General features: G+C 35.6%; 1 protein-coding gene across 1 annotated transcript; it reads left to right on the top strand.

Annotated features, from left to right (window-relative positions):
- The first annotated feature begins 2686 nt into the window (after positions 1 to 2686).
- Positions 2687 to 3034, top strand: LOC148951665 (zinc finger BED domain-containing protein 5-like). The gene has a single exon (XM_089091179.1). It carries the CDS (start codon positions 2687 to 2689, stop codon positions 3032 to 3034), a length of 348 nt encoding a protein of 115 aa, XP_088947305.1.
- Positions 3035 to 27740: the final 24706 nt, after the last annotated feature.

The following is a 27740-nucleotide window of genomic DNA, read 5'->3' as shown; positions in this document are numbered from 1 at the left end:
GGAAGTTTTCATGGGGAAAGCGACATTGGTATGAAGGGGGCGCCGGATTTCCCAGCATTATTTAAAAAAAGACCAGAAATTAAATATAAAACAAACAAGTTTTCTAACTGAAAATAAGGGGTAACATCAAAAGTTAAAACGAACAGAAAATATTACATGTATGATTGGGTTCAACCCCTAGTCAATGCCTCGCTCTTTAAGCCAAAGATTTTGTAGTACTTTCATAAGAGCTATTTATTCTAAGTAACGGCCTTTGTGATTAAGGGGTCATTTTTAAAGAATTAGAACAAAAGTCGAACTTTAGCTTAAAGAGCGAGGTATTGACTAGAGGGCGATCCCCCTAATATACATATTCAAAATATATGAATATAGAAGTTCGTTACGTAAGTTAATTCGTAAGTTACGTATATTTATTACTAATAAAAACGTTCGTAAATAAAATTAAACAAGTTTCGAGAAAGCCATTTAAACAAATAAAGTGAAATTAATATGCAAATTTTTTTTTTAATTATTCATGTACGGTGAGCCAAAATCAAAACCTGCATTAATTCAAAAACCTTCAAAAATTAAAAAAAAAACAAGTTTTTTTTAACTGAAAGTAAGGAGCGACGTTAAACCTTAAAACGAAGAGAAATTATTCCGTATATGAAAGGGGCTGTCCCCTCCTCAACGCCTCGCTCTTTACGCAAAAGTTTGACTTTCTCACAACTCTTATTTTTTTAAACAATAAAAAACTTTAGCGTAAAGAGCAAGGCGTTGAGGAGGAGACAGCCCCTTTCATATACGGAATAATTTCTGTTCTTTTTAAGTTTTAACGTCGTTCCTTACTTTCAGTTAAAACAACTTGTTTTTTTATTTAATTTTCAAAGGCTCTGGCTTATTTTTTTTTATTCATCTTCTGGCAACACTGTTTATCATTTATAATCAGAAGCAAGGATATAGCTTTGCCTATAGTAAAAGCCATAAGGCTCCAATGTTTATTATTTATTTATTTGTTATTATTTCTTTTCCTTGAGGCACTTCATATGGAAAGGGGTAGTCATGTAAATTTTAGAGGTGGATCATCGCCTGCCCCCTGGGACCCGAGGGCAGGTGTTGCAAGTGATGCCCTGGGGGCATATATGGTTCTTATAGCAATGGTGCTTTTAAAGCACAACTAATTTACAAACAAGTAAATTTCAAAGGGGGCTAATTTGATCACTAGTTCACTTTTTGATGGCCAAAAGAGATCGGAGGACAACTATTTTTTTTTAAATAGTTAAAACACGAAATAACAAGAACTCCGGAGTCGACACAATCCCCCAAACCCCGGGGCAAGTATTTTAAGTTCTGTTCCGGGGGCATATAAGGTTTTTATATAAGGGGTAGTTGTATAAACGGAGGGGACTCAAATGAATAGAAACTGAAAGCTCTAACCCTCTTTTTCAGCGTCAAAAGTGATCCGATGGCAACTGGCCTCCCCCACCAGCCCTGTTTTCCCCAAATGCGTGCAATAGAGCATTTTATTTAGTCATTTTGTTCAAAATAGACCAAATATCATATAACAAAAAATACCAGGGCTAACACAGCCCCCTAGAACCGAAGGGCAAGTGTTGTAAATTAGGCCCCGAGGGCGCATAAGGTTTTTTTGGAAGGGATGGTCGTATAAACATCGAAGAGGGCTCATTCAATTTTAAACCAGAATTTCTAGTACCATTTTGAGAGTGATCAGAGGGCAAAATAAAAAGTGATCAGAGGGAAATTAGCCCCCACCCCCCCGAAGGTCCCTTTTTCCCTAAATACATCCAATCACAATTTTGAGATAGTCATTTTGCTCAAAATAGTTTAAAAATCAAATAAAAAAAACAAAAATATGGGGTCGACACCGCCCGCCAGAGCCTGGAGGCAAGTGTTGTAAGTTATGCCCCGGGGCATATAAGGTCTTTATAAAAGGGGTGGTTGTATAAATTTCAGAGGTGTTCATTTTATTGTAAATTGAAATTTATAATTACCTTTTAAGAGTCAAAAGTGATAAGAGGGAATCTACCCCCGCACCCATCCCGATCAAAGTTTTGAGACAGTCATTTTGTAAAAACTTCGGGGTCAACAAACCCACCCTCCGGAACCCAGAGGAAGGGTTAGCTTATGCCCCAGGGGCATATAAAGTTTTTATGGAAGAAGTGGCCGTATAAACTTCAGAGGAGACTCAAATGATTAGAAATTGAAAATTCTAGTTCCCTTTTTAAGAATCAAAAGTGATCCGATGGCAAATATCCTCCCCCACGAACCCTAAGGCCATAAGGCTCCAATGTTTTATTTTTTCTAAGGCCCTTCATATTGAAGGGACGCTTGTATAAATTTGGAGGGAGCTCATTTGATTGGAAATCGGAAGTTCTATTGCACTTTTCATAAGTCAAAAGTGATCGGAGGGCAACTACCCTCTCCCAAGCCCTTTGCTCCCCAAATGCGTCCGATAAAAAGTTTGAAATAGTTCAAAGATCAGATAACAAAACTCTGGGATCTACACAACCCCCGCCCCCTTCAAAAGCTTGTGGGAAGAGCTGTAACTTATGCCCCGGGATTTATAAAGTTTTTTATGAAACAGGTGGTGACTCAATTTATTACCCTCTGCGTGAAGGATGATTCATTTTCAAACTTCTTGTCTTACCATTGTATTATCCACCAAGAAGCTCTGTGTTGTAAAATTATGCCATTTGAAAACGTCATGAAAATAGTTACAAAAATAATCAATTCTATTCGAGCAGCTGCTCCTTTGAAACACCGACTTTTCAAGGCCCTGTTAGAAGATACTGAAGATAAAAAATATGATCTTATTCTGCATACTGAATTACGTTGGCTCAGTGAAGGCAATGTTCTTACAAGATTTGTGAGTTTAATTGAAGAAATTAAAACATTTATAAAAGATAGAAAGGAAAATTATGATGAACTAGCTGACTCTGGCTGGCTGATTGATTCGGGATTTCTCAGAAACATCATGGAAAAATTGAATTCTTTAAATTTGGAGTTGCAGGATAAAGAAAAAAGCCATATCTGAAATAATAAGCTCTGTAAAGTCATTTAAAGCTAAATTGGATTTGCTGATATCACATCTGCAGATCAATTTTCTCGTGCATTTCCCACATATGAAGAAAATACTAGATGACAATGAATTAAATGGGACATTATTTACTAAGCATCTTCAAGAGTTAAAAAAACACTTTGAAGATATATTTTTGCAGTTTAAACATATTGAGCCAATAGTTTCCTTCTGTATTAATCCTTTTACTTGCCAAATACATGTTATGGAAATAGCCGCATGTATTGCAGATCTTGATCAAGGTAAGACAGAATAACTAGAGTTATAAATTTTGGACCTTAAGAATGATATTTTGCTAAAATCCTTAATGTTAGAGAACTTTTGGAATGCAGTGGATAGAGAAAAGTTCCCACTGTTGAAAAAAGCGGCATATAATATTGAATTATTTTTTGGTTCGATATATTTATGTGAATCATTGTTTTCAAACATGAACTTAATAAAATCAAGATATGGATCTCGACTCATCGATGAGTATCTTTATGATTGTCTGCTAACAGGATTATCACCATACGCTCCTAATTATGAAGCTCTGGCCAATGAAATGCAATGCCAAACATCAAATTGACTTTATCATATTTTTTAATTGAATGCTTTCTTTGTATTTGTGTGTTTTGTTTATTTTCTTTACGTTTTGTAAATACATTTCTCTGTGTATGCAATTTGAAAAAACTGCCAAATAATTTTATTATTTTGAAACATTTTAGTTTATTATTTATTAATACATTATCAATATAAGAAAAAAAAAATAGATTATGGGAAAATGACAAGTTATGGAAGGAGTTTGTTGATTTAAAATAGGTGGTGCTTGCCACCCTGCCAATATTTTAGAATGTGCTCTAGAATAAAAAAAAGGGTGGGAACCCCTGGTCTAGCGCTATATCTTAGAATTAGGGGGATGGGAAAGTTATACTGGATGCGACACTGAACACCTTATGAGTAGAAGCCTTCTGAATGTGACGAAGTAAGATTCGGATGGGACCCAAATTATTAGACATTGAAAGTCCTAGTTTTTTTTTAGGAGTCAAAATGGATCCGATGGCATCTAGACCCTCCCCCCAAATCACACACACACACACCCTCTTTTCCTGAAATGCATTCAATCAAAATTTTGAGGTCATTTTGTTTTTTGAAATGGTTCAACGATCAGATGACAAAAACTTCCGGTTTACCGTAATCCCCCCCCTAAGCCTGGGGGAAGGTCGTAAGTTATGCCCCATGGACATATAAGGTTTTTATGTAAAAGGTAAACTTTTTAGGGGACTAAAATAACTAGAAATGGGAAAATATAGTTCTCTTTTGTTCCCATTCCCTCAACAATAGACCAAAGATCAAATAATAAAAACTACGAGGTTTTCACAACCCCCCAGAACCCGGGGGAAAGTGTTGTAAATTATCCCCAGGGGATACAAGGTTCTTATCTAAGGGATATTCATATCAACTTCGGAGGGGGGTCGTCCTATTGGAAATTGCAAGTTCTAGTTCCCCTTTTAAGAGTCAAAAGGGACCGGAGGGCAACTACCATCCCTGCTCCCTTTGCCCCAAATCCATCCAATCGAATGTCTTAAAAAGCCATCTTTTTAAAATAAGTCCAAAGATCAGATAACAAAACTCCAGGTTCAACACAACTTTTCAGAGCCTAGAAGCAAGTGTTGTATGTTATGCCCTTGGGGCATATAATGTTTTTGTTCATTATAAGGGTTTTTAAAAATACTTCAAAGATCAGATAAGCCCGACCAACACCCCCACTAAAAAAATTACGATTTTTTATTCCAAAACTTAAGGGAGCTGACCCCTGGCTCTCCCTGCATGCTCTGACCCCCCCTCCAAAATCAACAACTTATTAACGATATTATATTCAAAAAATTATGGGATCTCACCCTTGAAGCTCTAAAAAAAACCTGCCCCTCCCTGCATGCTCTGACCCCCTCCCTCCCAAAACAAACAATTTATTAACGATGTTTCATACCAAAACTTATGAGAGCTGACCCCTGGTTCTCCATGGCCCGATCCTCCTCCCCCCATAAAGAATTATCAATGATAAACCATGGGAGCTTACCCCTGGCCCTTCCTTCATGGCCCGACACTCCATTCCTTCCCAAAAATCTCATTAACGATATTTATTCCAAAAACTATGGGAGATGATCCCTGGCCCTCCCACCTTGGCCTGACTCCCTCTAAAACAACTTAACGATATTTTATTGCAAAAATCATTGGAACGTACACCTGGCCCACCCTCCATGGCCCAAACCCCTCCCTCCCAAAAAAAAAATTATTAACGATACTTTGTTTCAGAAATCAAGGGAGCTTACTCCTTGCTCTCCCTCCATGGCCCGATCCCCCCCCCCCCAAAAAAAAATCAACTTACTAACCATATTTTATTTCAAAATCATGGGAACTAACCCCCGGCCCTTTCCCTTTGGTCTTACCCCTCCCCCAAATAAAAAGCTCATTAATGTTATTTTAGACTGACTTCTGGCCCTCCCTACATGGCCTAACCCCCCCCCCCTCCCCCACCCCCTCAAAATCTAAACAAAAAGTAAAACTCATTAACGATATTTTATTCTAAAAATCATAGTAGCTGACCCCTGGCCCTCCCTTCATGGCCCAACCTCTCACCCACCCAACAAAAATTTATTAGCCATATTTTATTCAAAAAATTATGGAAATTCAGTGTAATTTTTATTAGCTATTTCCAAAATTGTTCAAGACACCTTTAGTCCTCACTACAAAGAAGAGTTTGGCTGCTGTCCGTTTCCCTAACGGTAAAAGCAAAAGGCCTACTACGTGTTTGGCGCTTTACTAAAACGAATTATATTACAAATATTTTCTTTTTAACTTATTACAACATAGAAAATAAAACGAAAATTACAGTGAAACCAGGCCAGATTTTACCATTAAGCCCACTAGGCCCTGCGGCTTTCACTATTCCGAGGATTTCCCCGAAAATCTTGCAAAAACAGAGTGGCAAAAACGCTTGGGCCTAGAAGTTTCAAAGCTTTAAATTTAGCCCCGATTGAAAAAAAACTTGTGCTGATGCGCTTTCAGTAATTAATATCATTATGTATATAATGATATTAATTGCTCCGATATCTGGGAATCGAAGAGATCCGATATCTGGGATTCATCCTGGATCGAAACTTGAGTTGGAGAAAACACTGTGACATCATAGCATGCAAGCTGGCGCGAGGCCTTGGAGTTCTGAACCGTTTTCAAAATTTTTTACCTTTGAAAATTCTGCTTTTATTGTATTTTTCATTAATAGCGCCTCATATAAATTATGGTTGTTTGATTTGGGCGAGTAATTTTAGTTGCAATTTTAGAAGAGTTCAAGTTCTGCAGAATAAGGCTATAAGGCTGATTGGAAGGTATGATCGTGGTATTGATAGCACTGAGTCACTTTTTAGAAAGTTTAAAATTTTAAAGGTTGGTGAAATAAGGGATTATCAAATTCGAGTATTTGTATTTCAGTGTTTGAATGGTCTTGCACTGGATTTTTTTATGAATATTTTAAAGCCTAATTCGTTTTATCACGATTATTCGACTAGGAGTGCGGATAGTCTTGCATCTGAGCCACGGAACACAAAGAGAGCAAGTCAAGTGACCAGACACATGGGCCCGTCAGTTTGGAATTCGTTCCCAGATTCTCTTCGTCAAGCTGAAAGTGTGCCGCAACTTAAAACCCGCACTAAAAATCATTTCTTTTCAGGAATTTGGTATTGTTAAAGGTTCGAGAGAAGGCTTTTTTTTTTTTTTTTCTTTTTTTTGTAGATATTTTATTTTAATTTTTTTATATTTTGTGCCATTATATATTTATCATTAATTTCAGTTATTATTATTGTTATCCCCTTTTTTCATTTTAATTGGTTCGATGATTTGGCATGCATGATATCCAACCGGTCGCTTTTTCAAGCATCTTCCTGCTTCAGTGCGACTTGTTGTCACATTGAGTTTTTTTTTTTTTTTTATAAAAATGTATGAACCTGAACCTGATATATAATATAAATAAATAGCTAAATGTTAAAATGAGTAAAGCTTAAACTGAATATGCAAATCAAGCTTAATTCGAACAAACAAATTTTGTCATTGAAGTATAAATGAAACCCAACAGGAACAGAAATTAAAGAAATAATCATAGCAAACAAATATATAAGAGGTAATAATATATCCGAATCAAGCTTGAAACGAACAGAAATCATTATAAATAGGAGTTTGGGGTTTGCGTTCTTCTCTCACTGTAAAAGTATAAAACCTTCTGCGTCACATTCGTTGGATTTTTGCTCTATTCCTTTTCTTTTGCTGGCCTTAGACCCGATTGTCATTTTCAGATTTGTTTTTCTTTATTTTGTATTGGCTGGCCAGTTTTGCCTTAGATCTTTCATTAACGGTTATACTCTGTGTCTCTAAAATATGTTATTTAGTTGGATTGGCAAGTAGTGTTGTTCGTTATATCGGACCAAATATCGGTATCGAAAGTAGTATTTGGAAATTTCTGATTGTTTCCAGCTTTATCTGGAATTAAATATCGGTATCGAAAATAGTATTTCGAAATTTCTGATTGTTTCCAGCTTTATCTGCCATCTATCAGTTGCCATCCAGCAGAAAAGATCCAAAATACAAAATTGTATATATGTACAGGCCATAGATTAAGATGATATTTACATGATAGTGAGACGGCTAACCTTATTATGTTGTCCTAAGGCAAAGGCTGACAGGATTGATACAGGATATCTGGGCGTGTAGGAACGACGTTATTCATGTTTAAAGTCTTAATGTGCTAAATAGTAGTGTCTAGGGTTAATATAAAGCTGAAAATTAGGAAGAGTAATTACTTTCTGGGAAGTGATTACGATGGTAGACCCCAGGAAAAGGACTTCAGAGAAACTTTCCAGGAACAGATAAATATAAAATTAGAGGGTCCAAATTTAACAATGTAGAGGATGAATGGAATAACTTTAGTAAAACAGTTTGCAAAGTGGTTGAAGGTGTCTTATGGAGGAAAGCTAAAAACGCAGTTAAGAATATTGGTAAGAATGGTTATTAAAATGATTTTTAAAAAAAGCTATTAAAGTGAAAGGTTTAGATGAAAATAAAATGAAAGTAAAAAGATCTCAGAGATCTTTAAAAGAGATCTTAAAACAGATCTGAGAGATCTTAAAATGGGAATTACGGACGTCTGAAATTAAGGCCTTGGATAAAACTTCGATCATCTGAAAGATTCATTCAGACGCATAATAGTAAAATATTACACTGGAATCTTAATAAATGGAGAAGAAATAGTTAATTTGAATTTAACACAGTTAAAAATAGGAACGTTCTACTATTAGCAACAAGGGTAGCATTTAAGATTGATGGGCAGAACATTTTGAAAATGTGCTAAACCCTGACAAAGTTGCAGGAAAAGATAGAGAAAAGATTGCACGTTTTTTGACACTTTGGAAGTGAAGGAAGATCTATTTTGTGAGCAAGAATTAGAGACAGCAGGGTAATAAAACGATTTAAAAATTAAAAGAGCCCAGGTGCTGATAGTACGGTAAAAAAAACCTTTTAAATAAGGTGGTTGTAAATTTACAGATAAACAACTGCCAATTCTGAATACTGTTTTTGTATAAGGGGGGAAAACCAGCCATTTTAGAAAAAATTTCATTAAACCCCTAAAAAAAGGTTATAAGAGTGATTAGAGTTACCACATTTTTCCTTACACTACTAGTCTCACGTAGCCTTAGGCTGCGCAGAGATAAGTAACGTAATAATTAATGAAACTAATTCAAAAACAGATAAAATGTAAAAATGGGGTAAAACAATGAAAAATGATTTATGGATACTTGGTGCATATTACATAGCAGGAATTCGATGTTTTTTATTTATTATTTCCTTTTGTATAGCCTAGGGCTAACAAATTTATTTTTTATCTCTCTCTTATTTGTCAAAAACACACACCAAACAATGAGAGTAGGCATAAAATTAGCATTATAAAAGTGTATCTATTTTTGTTCTACCATGTCTACTTTTGAAGAGGTCCAATTCTGGGCCTTTATCCCACAAGCTGAAGAACAGCGTAAACTGTGGCAGACATTTGCGGCACACGTGACACTCCGGGGATGAACGTTAGGCTTTATTAACTGGGTATTCAATCAAGATAACTTTGTTTAAATTTAGACTTATATGTTTCTGGTCGACAGCTAGTTCAGAATACCAAATATCACCTACTGAAAAAAATTGGGCATAGTCTAGCGCTATATCTTAGAATTAAGGGGACAGGAAAGTTATACTGGATGCGACTCTGAATACCCATTAAGCGGAAGCCTTCTGAATGTGATGAAGTAAGATTTTATTATTATAGTGTTCATCTCAGATAAGAAATCATGAGCCAATGGATTGAATACGTTATTCTTCTCGGTTTTTTTCAAAATAAATTTTTTATGCTAAACTCTTACTAACAATTCGCTGTAGCCCCAAGCACCCTGAGGTCAACACCTATAGACAAACTCTTCCTCCATCCCAATATATTCAAAGCCTCCCAAAGCCTCACACCTAAAATCAAGATAGTCAGCTTTTCAAAAATTGTGTATGTCAAGTAGTGTATTGTCACCTTTCTTAGATAGGAGGAATTTGCTTTGTAGGGGGAGCCAGATTTACAGGCATAATTTAAAAAATGATCAGAAATTAAACAAAAAAAACAAGTTGTTTTCAACTGAAAGTAATTAACAGCGTTAAAACCTAGAACGAACAGAAATTACTACGTATATGAGAGGGGTTGCGTCTACCTCGCTCTTTACACTACAGTTTTTTCAGAACTTTTAAAAAGTGTATTACTCTAATTACACGGCCCTTGTGTTTCAGGAGTCATTCTTAAATATTTGGAAGAAAACTTTATAAGGGCGAGGTATTTAGGAGGGAGCAACCCCCCTCATATACATAATAATTTCTGTTCGTGTAAATGCTGATCTCTACTTTCAGTTGATAAAACTTGCTTTTAATTTAATTATGACTAAAACTAGTTCTTTGCTACTAGAATTCGTCTCTTAACGATAAATTTTTATCGAATGGTCTTACATTGCAGGAAATAAAAAAAAATCTAAACTGCAAGTACTTGCCGGGAAAAATATCGGATTTGTTACTATCGAAAACGGATTTTCTATTAACCGTGTTGGAAGCGGTAAAAATGTAATCGCAGTAGACAGAATATACAGTATCGACAAAGGCTATACTCTCCATTAAAAATATGTGATACAGATTTAAAACCACACAAGATTCATACTCCGCCTTCACGCACGCGCAATGACAATTGTTTCCGATCTACATATTACGATGAGCTTATGGAAACTAAACTAAGGTTATGACGTATATTGCCAGGGACGATACTCGCGGTATCAAATGTGTGTCATATTTAGGAAAAGAAAAAGCTACTGTCTACAGCAGGGTTGCCACTCAGCAGGTTTTTTTGGTGCCACTTTGGGTGGCAAAATAGTGTCAAAAAGGTGTTATTTTTCAAAAATTTGCCACTACTGACGCTTCGCATTGCTCGTGCTAGTACCAACAAACTTTTCAAATTGAAAATATTGGCCAATCCGCACGGAATCACCTCCATGCAGTTTTTTGCATCTTTTAATTTTCAAACATAAAAAGTCGACTTTAATGCCATCTATAAACTACCAAAAACTTCCACTCTTGTCAACTTTCAAGCCCTCCCCTTAAGGTTAAACTACCTAAATCCATAGTAATGTTAATTTTCCTATGCTATGAAAAGAGATCTAGCTCTCTGACTCAGTATGTCAGCAAAGCAAATTTTTCCACAATAGATCTTTGAAAGAGAATCTAAAATTTGGCCGTTTTGTTTTATCTGATTTAATTCCCAGGAAATAGAAAAAAAATCTAAAGTTAAACTTTGTTGCTTTTTTTGAAAAAAGGTCTGGAGCGTAAAAAGTAGACAATTTGAAAAACTTGAAAGTGCCATAAATTTAAAAAAAAACTTTTAAAAGTAATCGGCCCATTTGAAAATTCTATTTTTTTAAATTTATTCCTCCACGATTGTTTTTACGTTTTCACAATTTAGACTCTTGTAGGGCTTGTATAAAATCGACGAAGTCGAAATGGACTTCAAGTTGTATCTCTTTTTATTTAGTACATTCCAAGCTTTTTATTCCGAGTCGTTAGTTTTATATCTATTTTTAAAACAAATTAAATTTTTACTTTATTTCTCCTGTTCTACATAACCCCACTATACACCCCCTGGATGGAAAAATACCCAAGGCTAAGACGGGTCAAAAACATTTTTAATTTGAGTTTGACCGCTGAAAGAATCGTATGAAAACGACAAGTAGAAAAAAGATCAACAAAGGATGGCTTAATCTAAAACATGTGCTGTAAGTACATAAATTATACGGAATTTATTGTATAAATTATGTTGTATAAAATACGTAATTTATTTTATAAATTAAATATGCTCTGGGAGCATATTTCTAAGGTGTAGTTTTCACTATTTTGCTAGCATTCTATTTTGATCATGTTTTTTTTTTCATTAGGTTAAATATGGTTGGTTTGCTTAAAATAGGTTTGTTTAGGTTATGCATTTAATATATGCTACTCTTTACATTATCCTATGCTATTTCGTTAGCATTCACAAAACTTCACTTCTCGAGTGTGTTTTATATAATAGATAAGTATTAAATAGAGTGTAATTTGTCTTACTTTTTCCTTGCTAACTCAATTTTACATGTTGAGGTGTTCTGGAGACATTTTCCGGAGAAATTTTCACCTGGGTAGGAACTGGCTAGAATATTTTTCCATTGGAGGGGGGAATATCCGTGAGAAAAATTCTTCATGGTGAAATTATCCATGGAAGCATTTTTCAACTGGAAAGGAGGATTCTTTTTTGGTTAGATTAAGAATTTTGTATAGTATTTGATCACTAGCGGCCTTAGACCTCATAATCTGGGAGGGGGGGGGGCAAGATATGCCACAGGAGTATACAAAAATAAAATACAAGCGCTGCCCCCTCCCTGCCCCGACCTATAACCACCAATGTATTGGATTAAGCTAATGAGGGTACTCATTAATTAAATTAAACAAAAAATCTTAGGGGAGAAGATAGGAGTAAGGAGTACTCATTCAACTAACCAAAACCTGATTCAAGGTTAAATTAGGCTTATATGGGTGGTATGCAACGAGTAATGTATGGGTAGCAATGTATATAAATTACAAAACGACACAATCATTCTCCTAAACATAATGATACTTGAAAGGGTTGAAGAGGGAAAACAGTAACCGAGGAGTGGGGGGGAGGGATAATGGACCTGAAAAACAGAGCGACTCGGCCCAATAGTAATCGAAGCTCTAAAAAGCAGAATTTTTATAACAATAGACCCATAAAAAAGTCAATTTTTATGCTTATTCCATATATATAATACTCGTTAAGTTTAATATTATTTGTTTTTCAACTTTTTCCTCAATCTTTTTTTGGTTTTTATCCTAAGGGTCAAGTTCCATTTTTATTGAGGACTCACTTACCAGGGGACAGGAGGACCAGCGGTTCAGTCTGCCTCTGGACAAGAGTGAACTATATTTACAATTCAGCTGGCCTAGATAAACAAAATGAATACTTTCATTTCTTTTCAAGAGGAAAATGGTTATCTTCTAGTTATTTTTCTTATTTTTGTCTCTGATAGGTTTTGTTTTGGAAGTGGTTGCAAACGTGCTCTACTTTACTACTGTGTTATGTTAGAGACTTTTTTTAATTTTTTAATCGGAATTCATCTTCAGAGTGCCTGATCCCAGTCAGAAAAGTAACAAATGACGTATGGTGTTATCCCTGATATAATCAAATAAAATTTGGCAAGAACGCAATTGACAACCCTGATTTGAAACAACAGGAGCCGACTAGATTCACTCAAAAACTCAGTTAATTTTTCAGTCCTCCTTTCCCTCTTTTACATATAAATGATTATTGATAATTACACTATTCTAAATACATTTTGCGCGCCAAAAAGTTTAGCTAGAGTGGTACTCCTTTAAATTTGGTTTTCGGGAAAGCATAGCATAATTAATTTCTTTTAAAATTGCTTGTTCGATTACTAACTTACTTTTCGTATTTCAGGTCCTACCTTCCAAGGGAAACTTCTATTGCTAATGAGTCTACAGATGATACGAGGGATTCAGTATCAGATGCAGGACCAGCTCTCATTGAGAAACAGAAGAAAATTCTGGAGGGTGTTGATTTAGGGAACATTCCGAATCTCAGCTGCATTAATGAACCTTCCATTTTTCGTCCAAGAGCTCGCAGAATTTTTACTGCACAAATTTCAATGTAGAGAAGAAAGCCCCGATATCCGCATCGTTCGTGTATATAATGTTGGCTTAAAAATCACACTAGTGACAGAATGTACTGCCTGTAAGTGGAAAAAACTAGTGAAAAATGAACCTGACCCACCCGTGATAAAGATCAAAGATTATTTGACATCTTTTTCAGAAGAAAATCCAAAAGAATTAATTGAACGTTACACAAATGTGCATGGAGACCTCAATTTGAAGGCTACTTGGGGTGACATGAGCTCAGGGGGAGGCTGCGCAACACTTTATGAGATTCTAGGTGCACTAGGTGTGCAAGGCATGTCACAAAATTTATTTTTGAAAACTCAACTTTCTGTAGGGAAAGTATGGATGGATACTTTGACAGATGTTTTACTGGAGAATGGAAAAGAATCCCTACAGCGTGCGATTCACGTAGATCGATATGTCGATGATTCATACTGGACCAAAGTGGTTTGTGATGGTGGGTGGAACAAATGGAGTAAGGGGCATGATTATACAGCTAAGGGTTGTGTGGCTGTAATCATTGACGCTTACACAAAAAAATTGCTGTACGTGGGCATAAAAAATAAATATTGCTATATTTGTTTTCGGGCGAAAAAAGAGGTAAAACCTCCTCTACAATATTTGTGTTTTATGAATTATGATGACCCGTCAAAGAGTATGGAGACGGATATTCTCATTGAAGGTTTTAGAGTGAGCGATGAAATGCATGGACTTCAGTACCGTCGTTTTATTGGAGATGGAGAATCGCGTGTATTATACAAAATGAAACAGAACAACTCAAAAGGTCCTATAAATTAAAAATAAGAGTGTGAAAACCAAGTTACGAAAAACTACACTTCGTATATATATAATCTAGTGAAAATGAAGAAGGGTGCACATGCAAAATTTCTAAAAAGAGAGATTATACAAAGACTTACAAAATACCTTCGTGGGATAGTAAAAAAAAAATGCAGAAGAGGAGTGTACAGCCGATAATTTTAAAAGTTTGCTCCACAAAGGCCCCGATCTTGTCTTTGGAAATCATGTAAAGTGCAGAGATACTTGCCCCCAAAAAACTTAACGACCCGATAGCTTTATAGAGGATCGTTGGTACAACTTGCCAGCACAGGTTCTCCAGGATATGAGAGATGGGGTTGAGAACGTGTGCAAGAAAGCAGATGTCCTCCTTACCGACGTAACAACGAACCTTGCCGAAAAATTACCTTTCAGTAGTTCCCAAGTTTTACGGAGACAATAAATTTAGCCTAGTAGATCAAAGCATGGGTTATATCATGCCCAAATTGGCGGCGCAAAATTATCCCACACACTCGGTCCAAATTAGCATACCTATACATGGAAAAAAACATTTAATCACAGTCCAACAAATATAATGAAGAAATTCTGTAGTAAAACCGCATTTCACCGAGCTAAATCCAAGCGAAATCTGATACGGTACTATAGTAATAATGGAGGTAGATTCCAGGCCAAAAGAAAATGCAATCAACAACTCTCTCTGGGTAACTCTGACTATTGACTGAGCTGCAATAGGCCTGATATGAAAGAAGAGGAGCTAAAAATAGCTATGGTTACATTAGAGGAGTCCTATCTAAAGAGTAGTGACACCGCTCTGAAAGAACTTTACGAGAGAACCAAGGGCCAATCTTCCAATGAAAACTGGATATATGAAAGAAGTAATAGAATAACCAGCACGTACTTTCACAGAATAGCTACACGCAAACAATCAACTAAAACTGCACCGATTGTGAAAGACATTAGAAGTGGAGGTTGTGGTTACCCCTCAACTGCTATGCTGAAAGGTAGTCGGTTAGAACCTGTTGCTTTAAGAGCATACGAAGAAAACATTGGCGCGGAAATTAGGAAAGGTGAGGATATTGGTCTTTTGGTTCACTCGACACACCAGTTTCTTGGTACTTCATTAGACGGGATTTTGCCAGATGGGACACTAATAGAGGTTAAGACTGTCCACAATATTCCAGAAAACAAAACCATAATTGATGCAGCTCCAACGAAAGACCTTGTCAAAGATTTCTGTCTGCAGAGCATCGGCTTAGATATTAAGCTCAAAGCCACTCACAAGTATTATAGCCAAATTCAAGGACAGCTTGAAATTTCAAATCAAGAAAAATGTTCCCTGCTTGTCTATAATACCGAGAATGATTGGGGAGTCCTTATAATTCAACACAATAGAGAGCTTTGGACCCGAGTATTCCCGAGCCTTTTAAGCTTCTGGAAGAAGAGTCTTACCATAAATAGTTAATTCATATATTCTTAGGAATATAGAGCCCCAAAAGTCAAAATCTATTGTAACAGCTATGAAAATGTCGAGCACTAATAACGGTAAGAGGCATATTTTCAACGCAAATAAAACAAACCACATAAAAACAGAGAAAAGAAGAATTAGCAGCTGAAGAATTTTCGCCAATCATTTGATCTGACTCTGAACCTGAGCCGTAGTTTTTGCTTGTATTTAAATATTTATTTTTATAACAATTTAATGGGTGATGAACTAATAAATCGTTTATCAGTTTATTTAATATGGTTTTTAGTCAAATTTCATGAAAAGAAAAAAAAATCTTTGATAAAAATTCAAGGCTTAGGAGATTAATGATTCTTGGTTGATTTGTTATGGTAAATACATACCCAAAGGACGCTCTGGCTTTTGATGGGTTAAGAAGACAGGCGGTCAAGGTCTTATTAGTGATAAGACCTGACTTTTCATTTTAATGCTTCGACCTTATAGGTTGCTTCTTTTATATTTCATTTATTTGATCATATCAATTTATGTTCATATTAAGTTTGACTTTTTATATGACTTTATTTCGGGTCATTTCAGGTTATATTATGGCTCTCTGCTTTTCGTTGAATAGCTTATTGGAAAATGTGTTGTTTTCTTAGTCGCATTTACTGAAAGAGTTTCACTGAAGGTTAATCGTCAAAGTGCTTGTAGATTTTCCACTGCTGGATTGTCATTTTTTTACCAAAAATATTTGAATGCAACAATTATTTTCAAAATTAAAAAATTTAAACATTTTGTAAAAATTTTCGATCATCCGTAGTTTTGTGCAATACCTTTTTACTAATATTTTTTGCACGGGGAGAATGGGGAGGCTTTTAATTATACGGATTGAATATTATATTTTCAGTTTGGCACTGAGGCCGTTTCGACCCTTGTCTAGTAGAAGGCAGAAAAAGGCAGGCAGTCAATGTCTTATTTGTGACAAGACCTGACTTTTCATTATAATGCTTGGACCTTATGGGTTCCGTTTGTACCTCCAAAGTATCATTTCTTATATTTATTTTGATTTAATTATTCATTTAATTGATTTTTTTTTTATATTTAATTTATTCGATCATAGTAATTTGTGTTCATATTAAGTGTGACTTTTTATACGAATTTATTTCGGGTCATTTCAGGATATATTATGGCTCTTTACTTTTCGCTGAAAAACATTTTGTAAAATGTGTTTTTTCCAAGTTTTGATATAATTTTTCATTTTAATTGATATTCGTTTTATGTTCCATTTATTGTATAATAGCCATTTGTGTTAATATTAAGTTTGACTTTTTATATAATTTTATTTCGGGTCGTTTCAGGTTATAGTATGGCTCTTTGATTTTCGTTGAAAAATTTATTGGAACAGGTTTTTTTTTGTTACTTAGCCTAGTATTTGCACCAATTGACAGAGTTCCATTGAGGGAGAATTGTCGCAGTGTTGGTAGAGTTTTCCACTGCTGGGTCTGTCAGTTGTTTTTTGGTTTCTTTACTCGAAATTTAATGGAATGCAACATAGATTTATAAAAGTATAAACATTATGTCAAAATTTTCTATCATCCGTTGTTTTGTGTAATAACTCTTCACTAATATTTTTTGCATGGGGTGAATGAGTAGGAGGATTTATAAATATACGGATTGAGTATTATAATTTTAAGTCTATCAATGAGGCCGTTTCCACCCTTATCTAGTATAAGCCCTTGAATATAATTTTATCTTTTTCTACTATTTATCAAAATAATTGTTTCATGTACTGTTTTGTCAGAACTATTAGTTTTTTGTTTTTTTAATAGATGGATGACAATATGATTTATAAGAAATTCTGTTTTGTTTTATTTAGATAAAATAAAGAATTCGAAATTCGCAAAAAATTCAAACTATTGCTTCTTGACTTATTTTTCTATTGAGGTTCCCATGTTATCATTTACGTTCAGTTGTTTTGTAGTTTTCAAACGAATTAGCTAGGAAGAATGCTAAACTTTGTCTTACTACGAATCGATATAGCCGAATTTTTTCTTCTAAAATTCGTTATTTTTATTTAATTTTGTCTTGATCCGGTCTTATTGACTGTTTGATCAATATCAATTAAGTTGACAGAAGAAAAATAATGTCTGTCCCATTTTGGGGTTTGGCAAATCAATACACAACAACTGACTTTTTCAAAAATTTAATTTAAAAATTTTTTTCCACGAAATGAGTTTTTTTCAAAAAAAAAAATTAATCCATTAAACCAAAAATGAACAAAAATAGAGTCAAATAATCTACCAAGCATACAACTACCACAAATCAGCATAAATAAACAAATGAAACCCAAAACAAACATAAATCAAAATAAATAACAGAGTCAAACTCAAAACGAGCAGGAATTAATGTGAGTAGGGATATAAACCGCTATGCTTTCCAAAAGACAGAATATCAATTTTACTTTACTGCAAAAATTCAAATGAATTTACTGAAAAAAATGTGCATTGTCAGTTTAATATACATATGCTAATATTTATTCCTTAAAATCTCAATTAATTTTGAATTCTTAAAGTTATAAAAATGAAAAAATTTAAAAGAATTTTTTTCAGTTAAGCACTGAATTTCTGAATATTCTGGCTTTTAGAAAGCATAGGGGTTTTGATTTATCTCCCTTCGTCCCTTTCTCATGCCCTGTAATTTTCAAGCCAAAAAAAGGAGAATTTAAGGTTTTTAGAAATTTATGTGTCCCCACTTGATGTAACCGATTTTTATTAGTACTTTCTTTATCTTTATATGGTGATAAAAGGGGGCTTTTATTGGTCATGTCTATATGCCCTGTAAGTTTAAGGCAACTGGGAAAGGTTTTTTGGGCAGTTTTAGGCGCTTAATATTGATACAACCAAACTTCTAAAATGTTATGTCTTTATTAGGGTCTAGTTGACACTGTTTCACAAACACTGTAAGTTTCCAGACTATTTGAGACTGAACAAATTTTGGGGTTCATGAATTGACACAGCCAAAAATTAGTCTCGATCTGTGTAACAGTAATAATCTTATTTTATATCTTTCTTTTTTTTTACTTTCCAGAATTGTTTTTCTTTTCGTAAAGACGATTCAGTTAAGTTTAGTCAAGTTTTTATTCCCAGGCTCTTTACTAAAACTGTACGGATGCAAGTGATCTCGGGACCTGGAAGCTGAAATCCTAATCTACCCGAGGCCTGATATCCTTTTTTTCCGGAAATTTCTGCATTTTTCTTATTCAAATTATTATATTTTTGTATTTTATGCCTTCCCCGAAAAATATTCATGCACACATCCTTCTCACTAAAAAAGTTAAATCACCAACCTGATTTGCCTAAATCTATATATGATGATGGGGGTGCATATTAAAACTTAGAAATTAGCCGAACAAGTATTGTTTGCTTATTGATTGATTCTGCATACAAGACTTAATGATATTGAATCAATGGGATAAAAATTATATTGGGTCAAGAGATTTGAGTGGATTATAATTCAGAAACATTTAAATGGAACTTCAATTTCAAATATAAAGTGAACAAGAGGTTTCCGCACCCTTGCTACTTTATAAACTAGATAACTGAATGACGACAAAATTTTCATTGGCAGTCTGTTGCGATTATCTGGTTTTCAATGACTGTCCTACAATTTATCATTGCTTTGATCTGCTTTCTGGAATTATTGCTTTCTGGACTAGACATTATACTAGCAAAAACATGGTACCCATAGATTTGCATTCAAAACTATTCCCATATGCAATGACTGCTACCGTGATAATACCGTATCCCAGATCCCCTCCCAAATATGCTTCGATATAGCCCTAGTCAAACAGTTCGTGGTAACGAACTTTAAGTAAGGAGCGACCCAGCTCAATAGTAACCAAAACTCTAAAAAACAGAGTTTTGATGCCAGTAGATAGGGGGGAGGACGCAATAGTCACGTTAGTGACCATGGGTAATAGATCGGTGCAATGCATGTTCTTTTGTTGCTACAGTGATGGATTCAAAAGAGGCCGTGCACAATCGTGCTAATAACTAAAGCTCCCCCCCTCAAAAAATTACCAGGGGCTTGTTCAATATTTGAGGGCCACTTAGAGTCATACAGCTTACTCGCATTATCTCCCGATCAAGCATTTAGTCAACAAACTCATAATACAATCAAGGAAGAAATCACCCTAAGGGGTGAATCTATTAGTCAGCGGGTTGTAAATGGGCGTGTTTCAAATTCGCCTGGTCTGTGTCTTCAATGTTAAGAATTTAAGTAGATTAACCTTAAAACCCGCTAAAGCGCAAATGTTGCTTACTGTATAAAGTGGGAATTTGTCCCACAGTGTACTTGTTTCTCTTTTTTTTCTAAGTAGTTTTTGCTCATAGAGCGAAAAAGGAAAGAAAAAAGAAAAGAAAAAAAGCTGTCCGAGCTTTTTTTTTCTTTTGACAAAATGGAAAAATGGGACAGCAATACTTGTCTAATGTCTATATTGACAGTTGTTCATCCAGTTTTTCCACACAATGGACTATCTGGATTATTGCAGTATGTTTGGGTACTTGAAACTTTTCCCTGAAAATACTGAACAGAATGCCGCGAACATAGATCGCAGCTATTGATGATCCTATCATAAATTAATTAAAAAAACTTTTTCCACAAAATAAGTTTTTCAAAGAAAAGTAAAAAACTCCATTAAACAAAAAATGAGAAAAATAAAATAAAATAGTCTACCAAGCGAGAAACAACCACAAATCAGCATCAATAAATAAATGAAACCCAAAATGAACAGATATTACAATAAATAACCGAGTCAATCTCAAAACAAGCAGAAATTAACATAAGTTGGGCTCAAACCCTATGCCTTCCCAAGGCCAGAACAAAATTTGCGCTTTACTAAAAAAAATATAAATGTTTTCGCTTTTGTAACTTTAATAAATCAAATAATGTTAACATTTTGATTACTAAATATCAGTATATGCATATTAAACTGACAATACACATTCATTTGTATTTTTTTGAGTAAAGTGCAAATTTTGTTCTGGCCTTGGGAAGGCATAGGGGTTTTGAGCCAAACTTATGTTAATATCTGCTCGTTTTGAGTTTGACTCGGTTACTCATGGTAATTTCTGTTTGTTTTGGCTTTCATTTATTTTTCGATGCTGATTTGTGGTAGTTTCATGCTTGGTAGATTATTTGACTTGATTTTTGCACATTTTTGGCTTATTAGAGTTCTTTACTTTTCTTTGAAAAATTTATTTTGTGGAAAAAGTTTTTTCAACAGATTCATGTTATTTTTATTTTGAAATAGTCTTCTCAGGGAAAAAGAAAATAATACTTTAAATCTTTTTTTTAAGACTTTATAGTTTGGCCTGCTATTTGTATGCTGGAGAAAAACTTTCAGCTATTTTTAACAACATACACCCTTTTGAAAATCTGGACACAAATAGTAGTGTTTAATTTAGTTTCATACCTCCTCTAGTTGACCTGAAATGGAAAACTTGCTACCATTCACAAAAAAAATCTGTTTACTTTCTTTGATAGCTTGGATACAGTTACGCTATTTTGATTTGGTTAAATTTTAAGAGCATAAGTAGCCCCAAAAGTCTGAACATAATACCCTCAGTCGTTCTTGGGATAGGGCTGGGATGCCTTATTGGGAATTAGCATTAACTCAGTGCATTTTCATTTTATCTGAAGGCAACATTTGGTTTTTGAACATAAGGGGCAAATAAGTGGGTGGGCGTGGGAGGGGGATTAGTTGCCCTCCAATCGCTTTCGACTATTAAAAAGGGCATCAGCCCGTTCTATTTTCAATCGAATGAGCCCTTTTCGAAGTTCCCCCGACAACTGCCTCGATACAAAGTGCCCTGGTCTAAACAACAACAACAAAAACAATAATACATTATACCCAAATCGATCTCTACTATAAAAATGTCAAGCCTTCCAACCACTTCCGACTATTAAAAAGGGCACTTAGCCTTTCGATTTCCAATCGAATGAGCCCTTTTTGAAACGACAAAGCTTTCTATAAGCACCTTTATATAAGCACCAGGCATAAATTACAACCCTTACACTAAGGGCTGTTAAGGTGGCTGTCATCCTCTAAGACATAATTTCCAGAAATTTCAACTACGGTAAACAAAACGGCTATCTCAAAATTGTGATTGGATGTGTTTGGGGAAATGGTGGGCGTGAGAGAGGCGGTAGTCGCTCTCAAATCACTTTCAACTATTAAGAATGGCACTAGCCCTTTAAATTTCCAATCAAATGAGCACTGTTGAAGTTTCTACGATAATACTTTCTATAAAAACCTTATATGCCCCCAGGGCAAAACTTACAACCCTTGCCCTGAGGGCTGCGGGGGGTGTCATTCTCAAAGACTAAATTTCCAGAACTTTCTACTACGTTGAATAAAACAGCTATCTGAAAATTTTTATTGTATGTGTTTGTAGGAATGGTGGGCGTGAGAGGGGGGTTAGTTACCCTCCAATCACTTTTGACTATTAAAAAGGGTACTAGCCCTCTCAATTTCCAATTGAATGATCTCCTTTTGAAGTTTTACTACAACTCTATCTATAAAAACCTTGTATGCCCCCAGGGCATAACTTACAACCTTTGCACTTTGCTCTTGGGGCTCGGGGGGTTTTCATCCTTAAATACATAATTTCCAGAACTTTCAACTACGTTGAACAAAATGGCTGTCTCTAAACTTTGATTAAGTGTTTTTGGGGAAATGGTGGGCGTAAGAGGGGGGTTAATTACTCTCCACTCACTGTTGACTATTAAAAAGGGCAATTTCAATTTCCAATCAAACGAACCCTTTTTGAAATTTCTACAACAACTTTCTATATAAACTTTATATGCCCCCAGGGCTTAACTTACAACCCTTGCACTAAGGGGGTTATCATCCTAAAAGACATAATTTCAAGAACTTTCGACCACGTTGAACAAAATTGATATCTCAAAATTTTGATTGGACGTGTTTGGGAAAATGGTGGGCGTGAGAGGGGCGTTAGTCGCTCTCCAATGACTTTCAACTGTTGAAAAAGGCAGTAGCCCTTTTAATTTCCAATCGAATGATTCCTTTTTCAAGTTTCTACGACAAAGATTCCAATAAAAACCCTATATGTCCCCAGGGCATGACTTAAAACCCTCGCCATGAGGGCTTTGGGGGGCTGTCATCCATAAAGACCTAATTTCCAAGACTTTCAACTATATTGAATAAAATGGCTATCTAAAAATTTTGATTTGATGTGTTTGGGGAAAGGTGGGTTTCACAGGGGGGTCAAGTACTCTCCACTCCCTTTCGACTATTAAAAAGGGCAATTTCCAAACAAATAAGCCCTTTTTGAAATTTTTAAAACAACTTTCTATATAAGCCTTAGATACCCCCATGACATAACTTACAACCCTAGCACTGAAGGCTTTGAGGGGGGCTATCATCCTAAAAGGCCCAACTTCCTGAAATTTTAACTACGTTGAACAAAATGGATGTCTCAAAATTTTTATTGGATGTGTTTGGGGAGATGGTGGGCGTGAGAGGGGCTTTAGTTGCCCTTTAATTGCTTTCGACTATCAAAAGGGCACTAGCCCTTTCAATTTCCAATTGAATGAGCCCTTTTTGATATTTTTACAACAGCACTTTCTATAAAAACCTTACATGCTCCCTGGGCATAGCTTACAACCCTTGCCTTGAGGGTTGTGGGGGGGGATGGGTTTTCATCCTTAAAGACCTAATTTCCAAAACTTTAGACTGCGTTGAGTAAAATGGCTATCTAAAAATTTTGATTGGATAAGTTTGGGGAAAAGGTGGACGTGAGAAGGGGGTTAGTTGCCCTCAAATCACTTTCACTATTAAAAAGGTACTAGCCCTTTGAATTTCCAATCGAATGAGCCTTTTTTCAAGTTTCTACGACAATGCTTTCAATAAAAACCTTATATGCCCCAAGGCATAACTTATAACCCTTGCCCTGAAAACTCTGGGGGGAGTGTCCTGCTCAAAGGTATTTCCTGAACTTTAAACTTCGTGGAAAAAAATGGCTATTTAAAAATTTGATTGGATATGTTTGGGGAAATGGTGGGGTGGAAGGGGTGCTAGTTGCCTTCCAATAACTTTTGATTATTAAAAAGGGCGCTAGCCATTTCAATTTCCAATCGAATGAGCCCTTTTTAAAGTTTCTACGACAAGACGTTCTATAAGAACCTTGTATTCCCCCAGGGCATAACTTACAACCCTCGCCCTGAGGGCTGTGGGGGAGTGTCCTCCTCAAAAACGTAATTCCTATTTGGAAATCAACAACGCTGAACAAAATGGCTATCTAAAAATTTTTATTGGATGTGTTTGGGGAAAAGGTGGGTGAGAACCGGGGGTTAGTTGCCCTCAAATCACTTTCGATTATTAAAAAGGGCACTAGACCTTTGAATTTCCAATCCAATGAGCCCTTTTCAAGTTTCTACGACAAAGATTTCAATAAAAACTTATATGCCCCCAGGGCATAAATCATAACATTCACCCTGTAGACTGTGGGGGATTGTCCTGCTCAAAGGTATAATTTCCTGAGCTTTAAACGGTGTGGAACAAAATGGCTATCTCAAAACTTTGATTGAATGTGTTTGGAGAAATGGTGGGCGTGGAAGGTGTGTTATTTGCCTTCCAATTACTTTTGACTATTAAAAAGGGCACTGACCGTTTCAATTTCTAATCGAATGAGCCCTTTATGAAGTTTCTACGACAGCACGTTCTATAAAAACCTTATATGCCCCCAAGGAATAACTTACAAGCCTTGTCCTGAGGGCTTTGAGGGGGTTGTCATCCTCGAAGGCCTAATTTACAGAACTTAAAACTACTTTGAATAAAATGGTTATCTCAAAATTTTTATTGGATGTGTTTGGGAGAAGGTGGGCGTGAGAGGGGGATTAGTTACCCTCCTATCACTTTCGACTATTAAAAAGGGCATTAGCCCTTTAAATTTTCAGTCGAACGAACCTTTTTTGAAGTTTCTACGACAACGCCTTCTATAAAAACCTTATATACCCCCAGGGCATAACTTACAACCCCCGCCCTGAAGGCTGTGGGGGAGTGTCCTCCTCAAAAACATAATTTCTATCTGGAAATCAACTACGCTGAACAAAATGTCTATCTCAAAATTTCGATTTTATGTGTTCCGGGAAATGGTGGGCGTGGAAGGGGTATTAGTTGCCTTCCAATCACTTTCGACTATTAAAAAGGCACAAACCACTCCAATTTCCAATTGAATGAGCCCTTTTCGAAGTATCTACGACAACTTCTTCGATACGAAGTGCCCTGCTCTAAAGGAAAAAAATAAATAAATGATACATTGTGACAACATCGTTCTTATATTCTCCTCAGGGCATAACTTAAAACCCTTGCCCTGAGGGTTGTGGGGGATTGTCCTCCTCAAAAACATATTTTCTATCTGGAAATCAACCACGCTGAACAAAATGGCTATCTCAAAATTTTGATTGGATGTGTTTGGGGGAATGGTGGGCGTGGGAGGGGGGGGGAGTTGCCCTCCAATCAATTTCGACAATTAAAAAGGGCACTAGCCACTCCAATTTTCAATCGAATGAGCCCTTTTCGAAGTTTCTACGACAACTCCTTCGATACGAAGTGCCCGGGTATGGAAAAAAAATAATACATCGTGCCCACATCGTTCTTTACTTAGGCAGCGCTATTGCTCTGCCTATGATACAACTAATAGTTGATCAGACATTAAATCTTTCAAACAATTTTTTGGCAAAAACTGTTTGATATCCTTCGTGTGAGGTACATGGGAGACAAAACTTAAGGAAATTATCACTTTTTACACTCAAAAGATCATGACCAGGAAATAGCTAAAAGGAGGAAGTGCGTCCAATCCCTTTTTTGGTGGTGATTAATCAGCTGGTTTCCAAAATTACTGTTATTTATGATCAATGTGATGATGATGAAGCATAAGATTTATGATTAATATGAAGGAGCATAAACATAACAATATAGCGTTTCTGAATCTGAAAACAGAGAGATGGAAAAATGAAAGAAAAAAGAATATTGACGCTTCTAGATTGACGGTTTTCCTTCTGTTTTTTTTTTTTTTTTTTTTTTTTTTTTTTTAACTACTACTTTTACTAAAAAGTGTCACGTTTCCCAAAATGTACTGCTTTAAAAGACAGTGTCACCAGTGGCGACCCTGGTCTACAGTACATATAATACATGACTGCATAGTTAAGCTGAAACCTAACAGGCTAGTCAGCTTTTCAAAAATTGTTATTGGATTCACTGCCAGGAACCAGGAACCAGCGTTGCCACTCGGACCGTTTGGGATTCACTAGTTTGGGGCGACAAAATTTCTAGATTGGCTTCTGATTTACTAGATGTTGCCAAAAAGTCGCGCGTGTCGCGGCTTTTGCTGCGACACGTGCATTGGCTTGAGAAAGCTAGTAAATACTTTTTGTCATCAAAATGAAAACAAAACTAAAAAGTAGCTAGTGTGCATTTTTCTTCTGCTTGTGCAGCAACTCAATATTATTTCTTTTGGCCATTCGGCTTATTTGCCTTTAAATATGTAGGAAATGTGTTCCCAGTTATTCATTAGGTCCAAACAGTTTCTTCCAGCCTCCTAATTTTTTACAGAATGGGTCTTACTCCATAGTTTAACCAACTTTTCCGAAAGTTTATAGTTTCAGTATATACGTACGACTAGGCTTCACAAAAATTTCAGGTACACATAAATACAGAACAAACGACAACGAAAAATAAAATTTAAAATAAAAAATAAAATAATAATAAAGTCCGATTTGACAGACCAATTTTGACTTTTTCAAAGCTTAACCGCCGGTCCTGCACCCTCTTCTGTTTCCCAGGAACCGGGTTCGTTCGCGTTCGTCTTCCATTTTCTGCATCTATCAATCAGAGCGGGCGGAATCTCCCAATTGCTCAACATACCTTTTATGACTTATCGCCTAACTACTGTAGTTATAAGATGAAAAATTCAGATCCGATTAGCCCAGATCTTGATTCAAAAAACAGATTTCAAAAGTGTTGAATTCACGCAAAAGGACTTTCAGCAGTTTGTCGTGTTTTGGGACCACAGAATAAATGTCATAGGAACAGTGAGACAACAGTCAACTGCCTCCGGCACGTTTTCCCAACAAAATGCTTTCAGATGAGAGGGCAAAAAATTTACTAGATTTTGGCAAAAATTTACTAGGTTTGTTCGATTTTAATAGATCTGACCCGCATTTTAGTAGATTTACAAAGGGATATGCTCTTTATAAGATCTAGTAAAATTTTTACAAGGGGTGGCAACGTTGCCAAGAACATTCTTCAAAAAAGCTTTTGAATAGGACAAGTTTTATTTGCTATTTTTGTCAAATCATTACCACAAAGGAAATATTTTACTAAAATTGCATAAACAAGTTAAATAATTTTTTTAATAATTTTAAGTAGTAACTTAGTTTATAGAATATTTTTCAATAGGCATTCTTTTAATACCCGTTTTCAAATAAGATTAAGTGCGTTTTAAAAAGTTTTCTTTGAATATATTTAAAGAAATGATGAAACTCACTTTGAACTGACAAGTTAGATCAGGGATAATCTCTGTCTGCATTAAATCACAAAATCAATGAATATTATATTTATATAGCCTAAATAATTATCTATATTCCAAATTTAGAATTTGTGTTTCCTATTTAATCCCGCATTTGTCAATACGACATGTCTGTTGTTGAGCTTTTTTCCACTATCTTTTCCTATCCCGACTTTGAAGTTCTTCTAGATCAAACTTTTGATGTTGGAGATTTTTGAATAATATGAGGTTATTTAACTCGTTAAATTTAAAAGCCAAGCCTTATATGTCAAAGTAGTCAGCAATCCAGAGTTTTATTCCTTGCAGACATTAGTTTATTTGGTACTTATTTAGTAGCCGGTAAAAAAGCGAGACAACCACTCGAAAAAAGCAAAGATCAAATAGGCATTACCCGGTAATTCCTATGAGACGCTAGTAGAATGGGGGGTGTTACTCGTGACGGGACTCCTTATATGGGCATAGAATACTGACGGGGCTCCATATATGGGCATAGAGTCATTAGGGAGAACACGTGGTTAATGGGGTC

This window comes from Artemia sp. Qi Xiang Cuo, chromosome 6, assembly GCF_049724085.1.
Source record: "Artemia sp. Qi Xiang Cuo chromosome 6, ASM4972408v1, whole genome shotgun sequence".
NCBI classification, from domain to species: Eukaryota; Metazoa; Arthropoda; class Branchiopoda; order Anostraca; family Artemiidae; genus Artemia; species Artemia sp. Qi Xiang Cuo.
Note: the sequence above shows the minus strand (reverse complement) of the source record. Positions and strands in the feature narration are given on the sequence as shown.

Bases quoted from the DNA above. Each gene is read 5' to 3' on its own strand.
- LOC148951665 (XM_089091179.1), top strand. From the start codon at position 2,687: ATGCCATTTGAAAACGTCATGAAAATAGTTACAAAAATAATCAATTCT.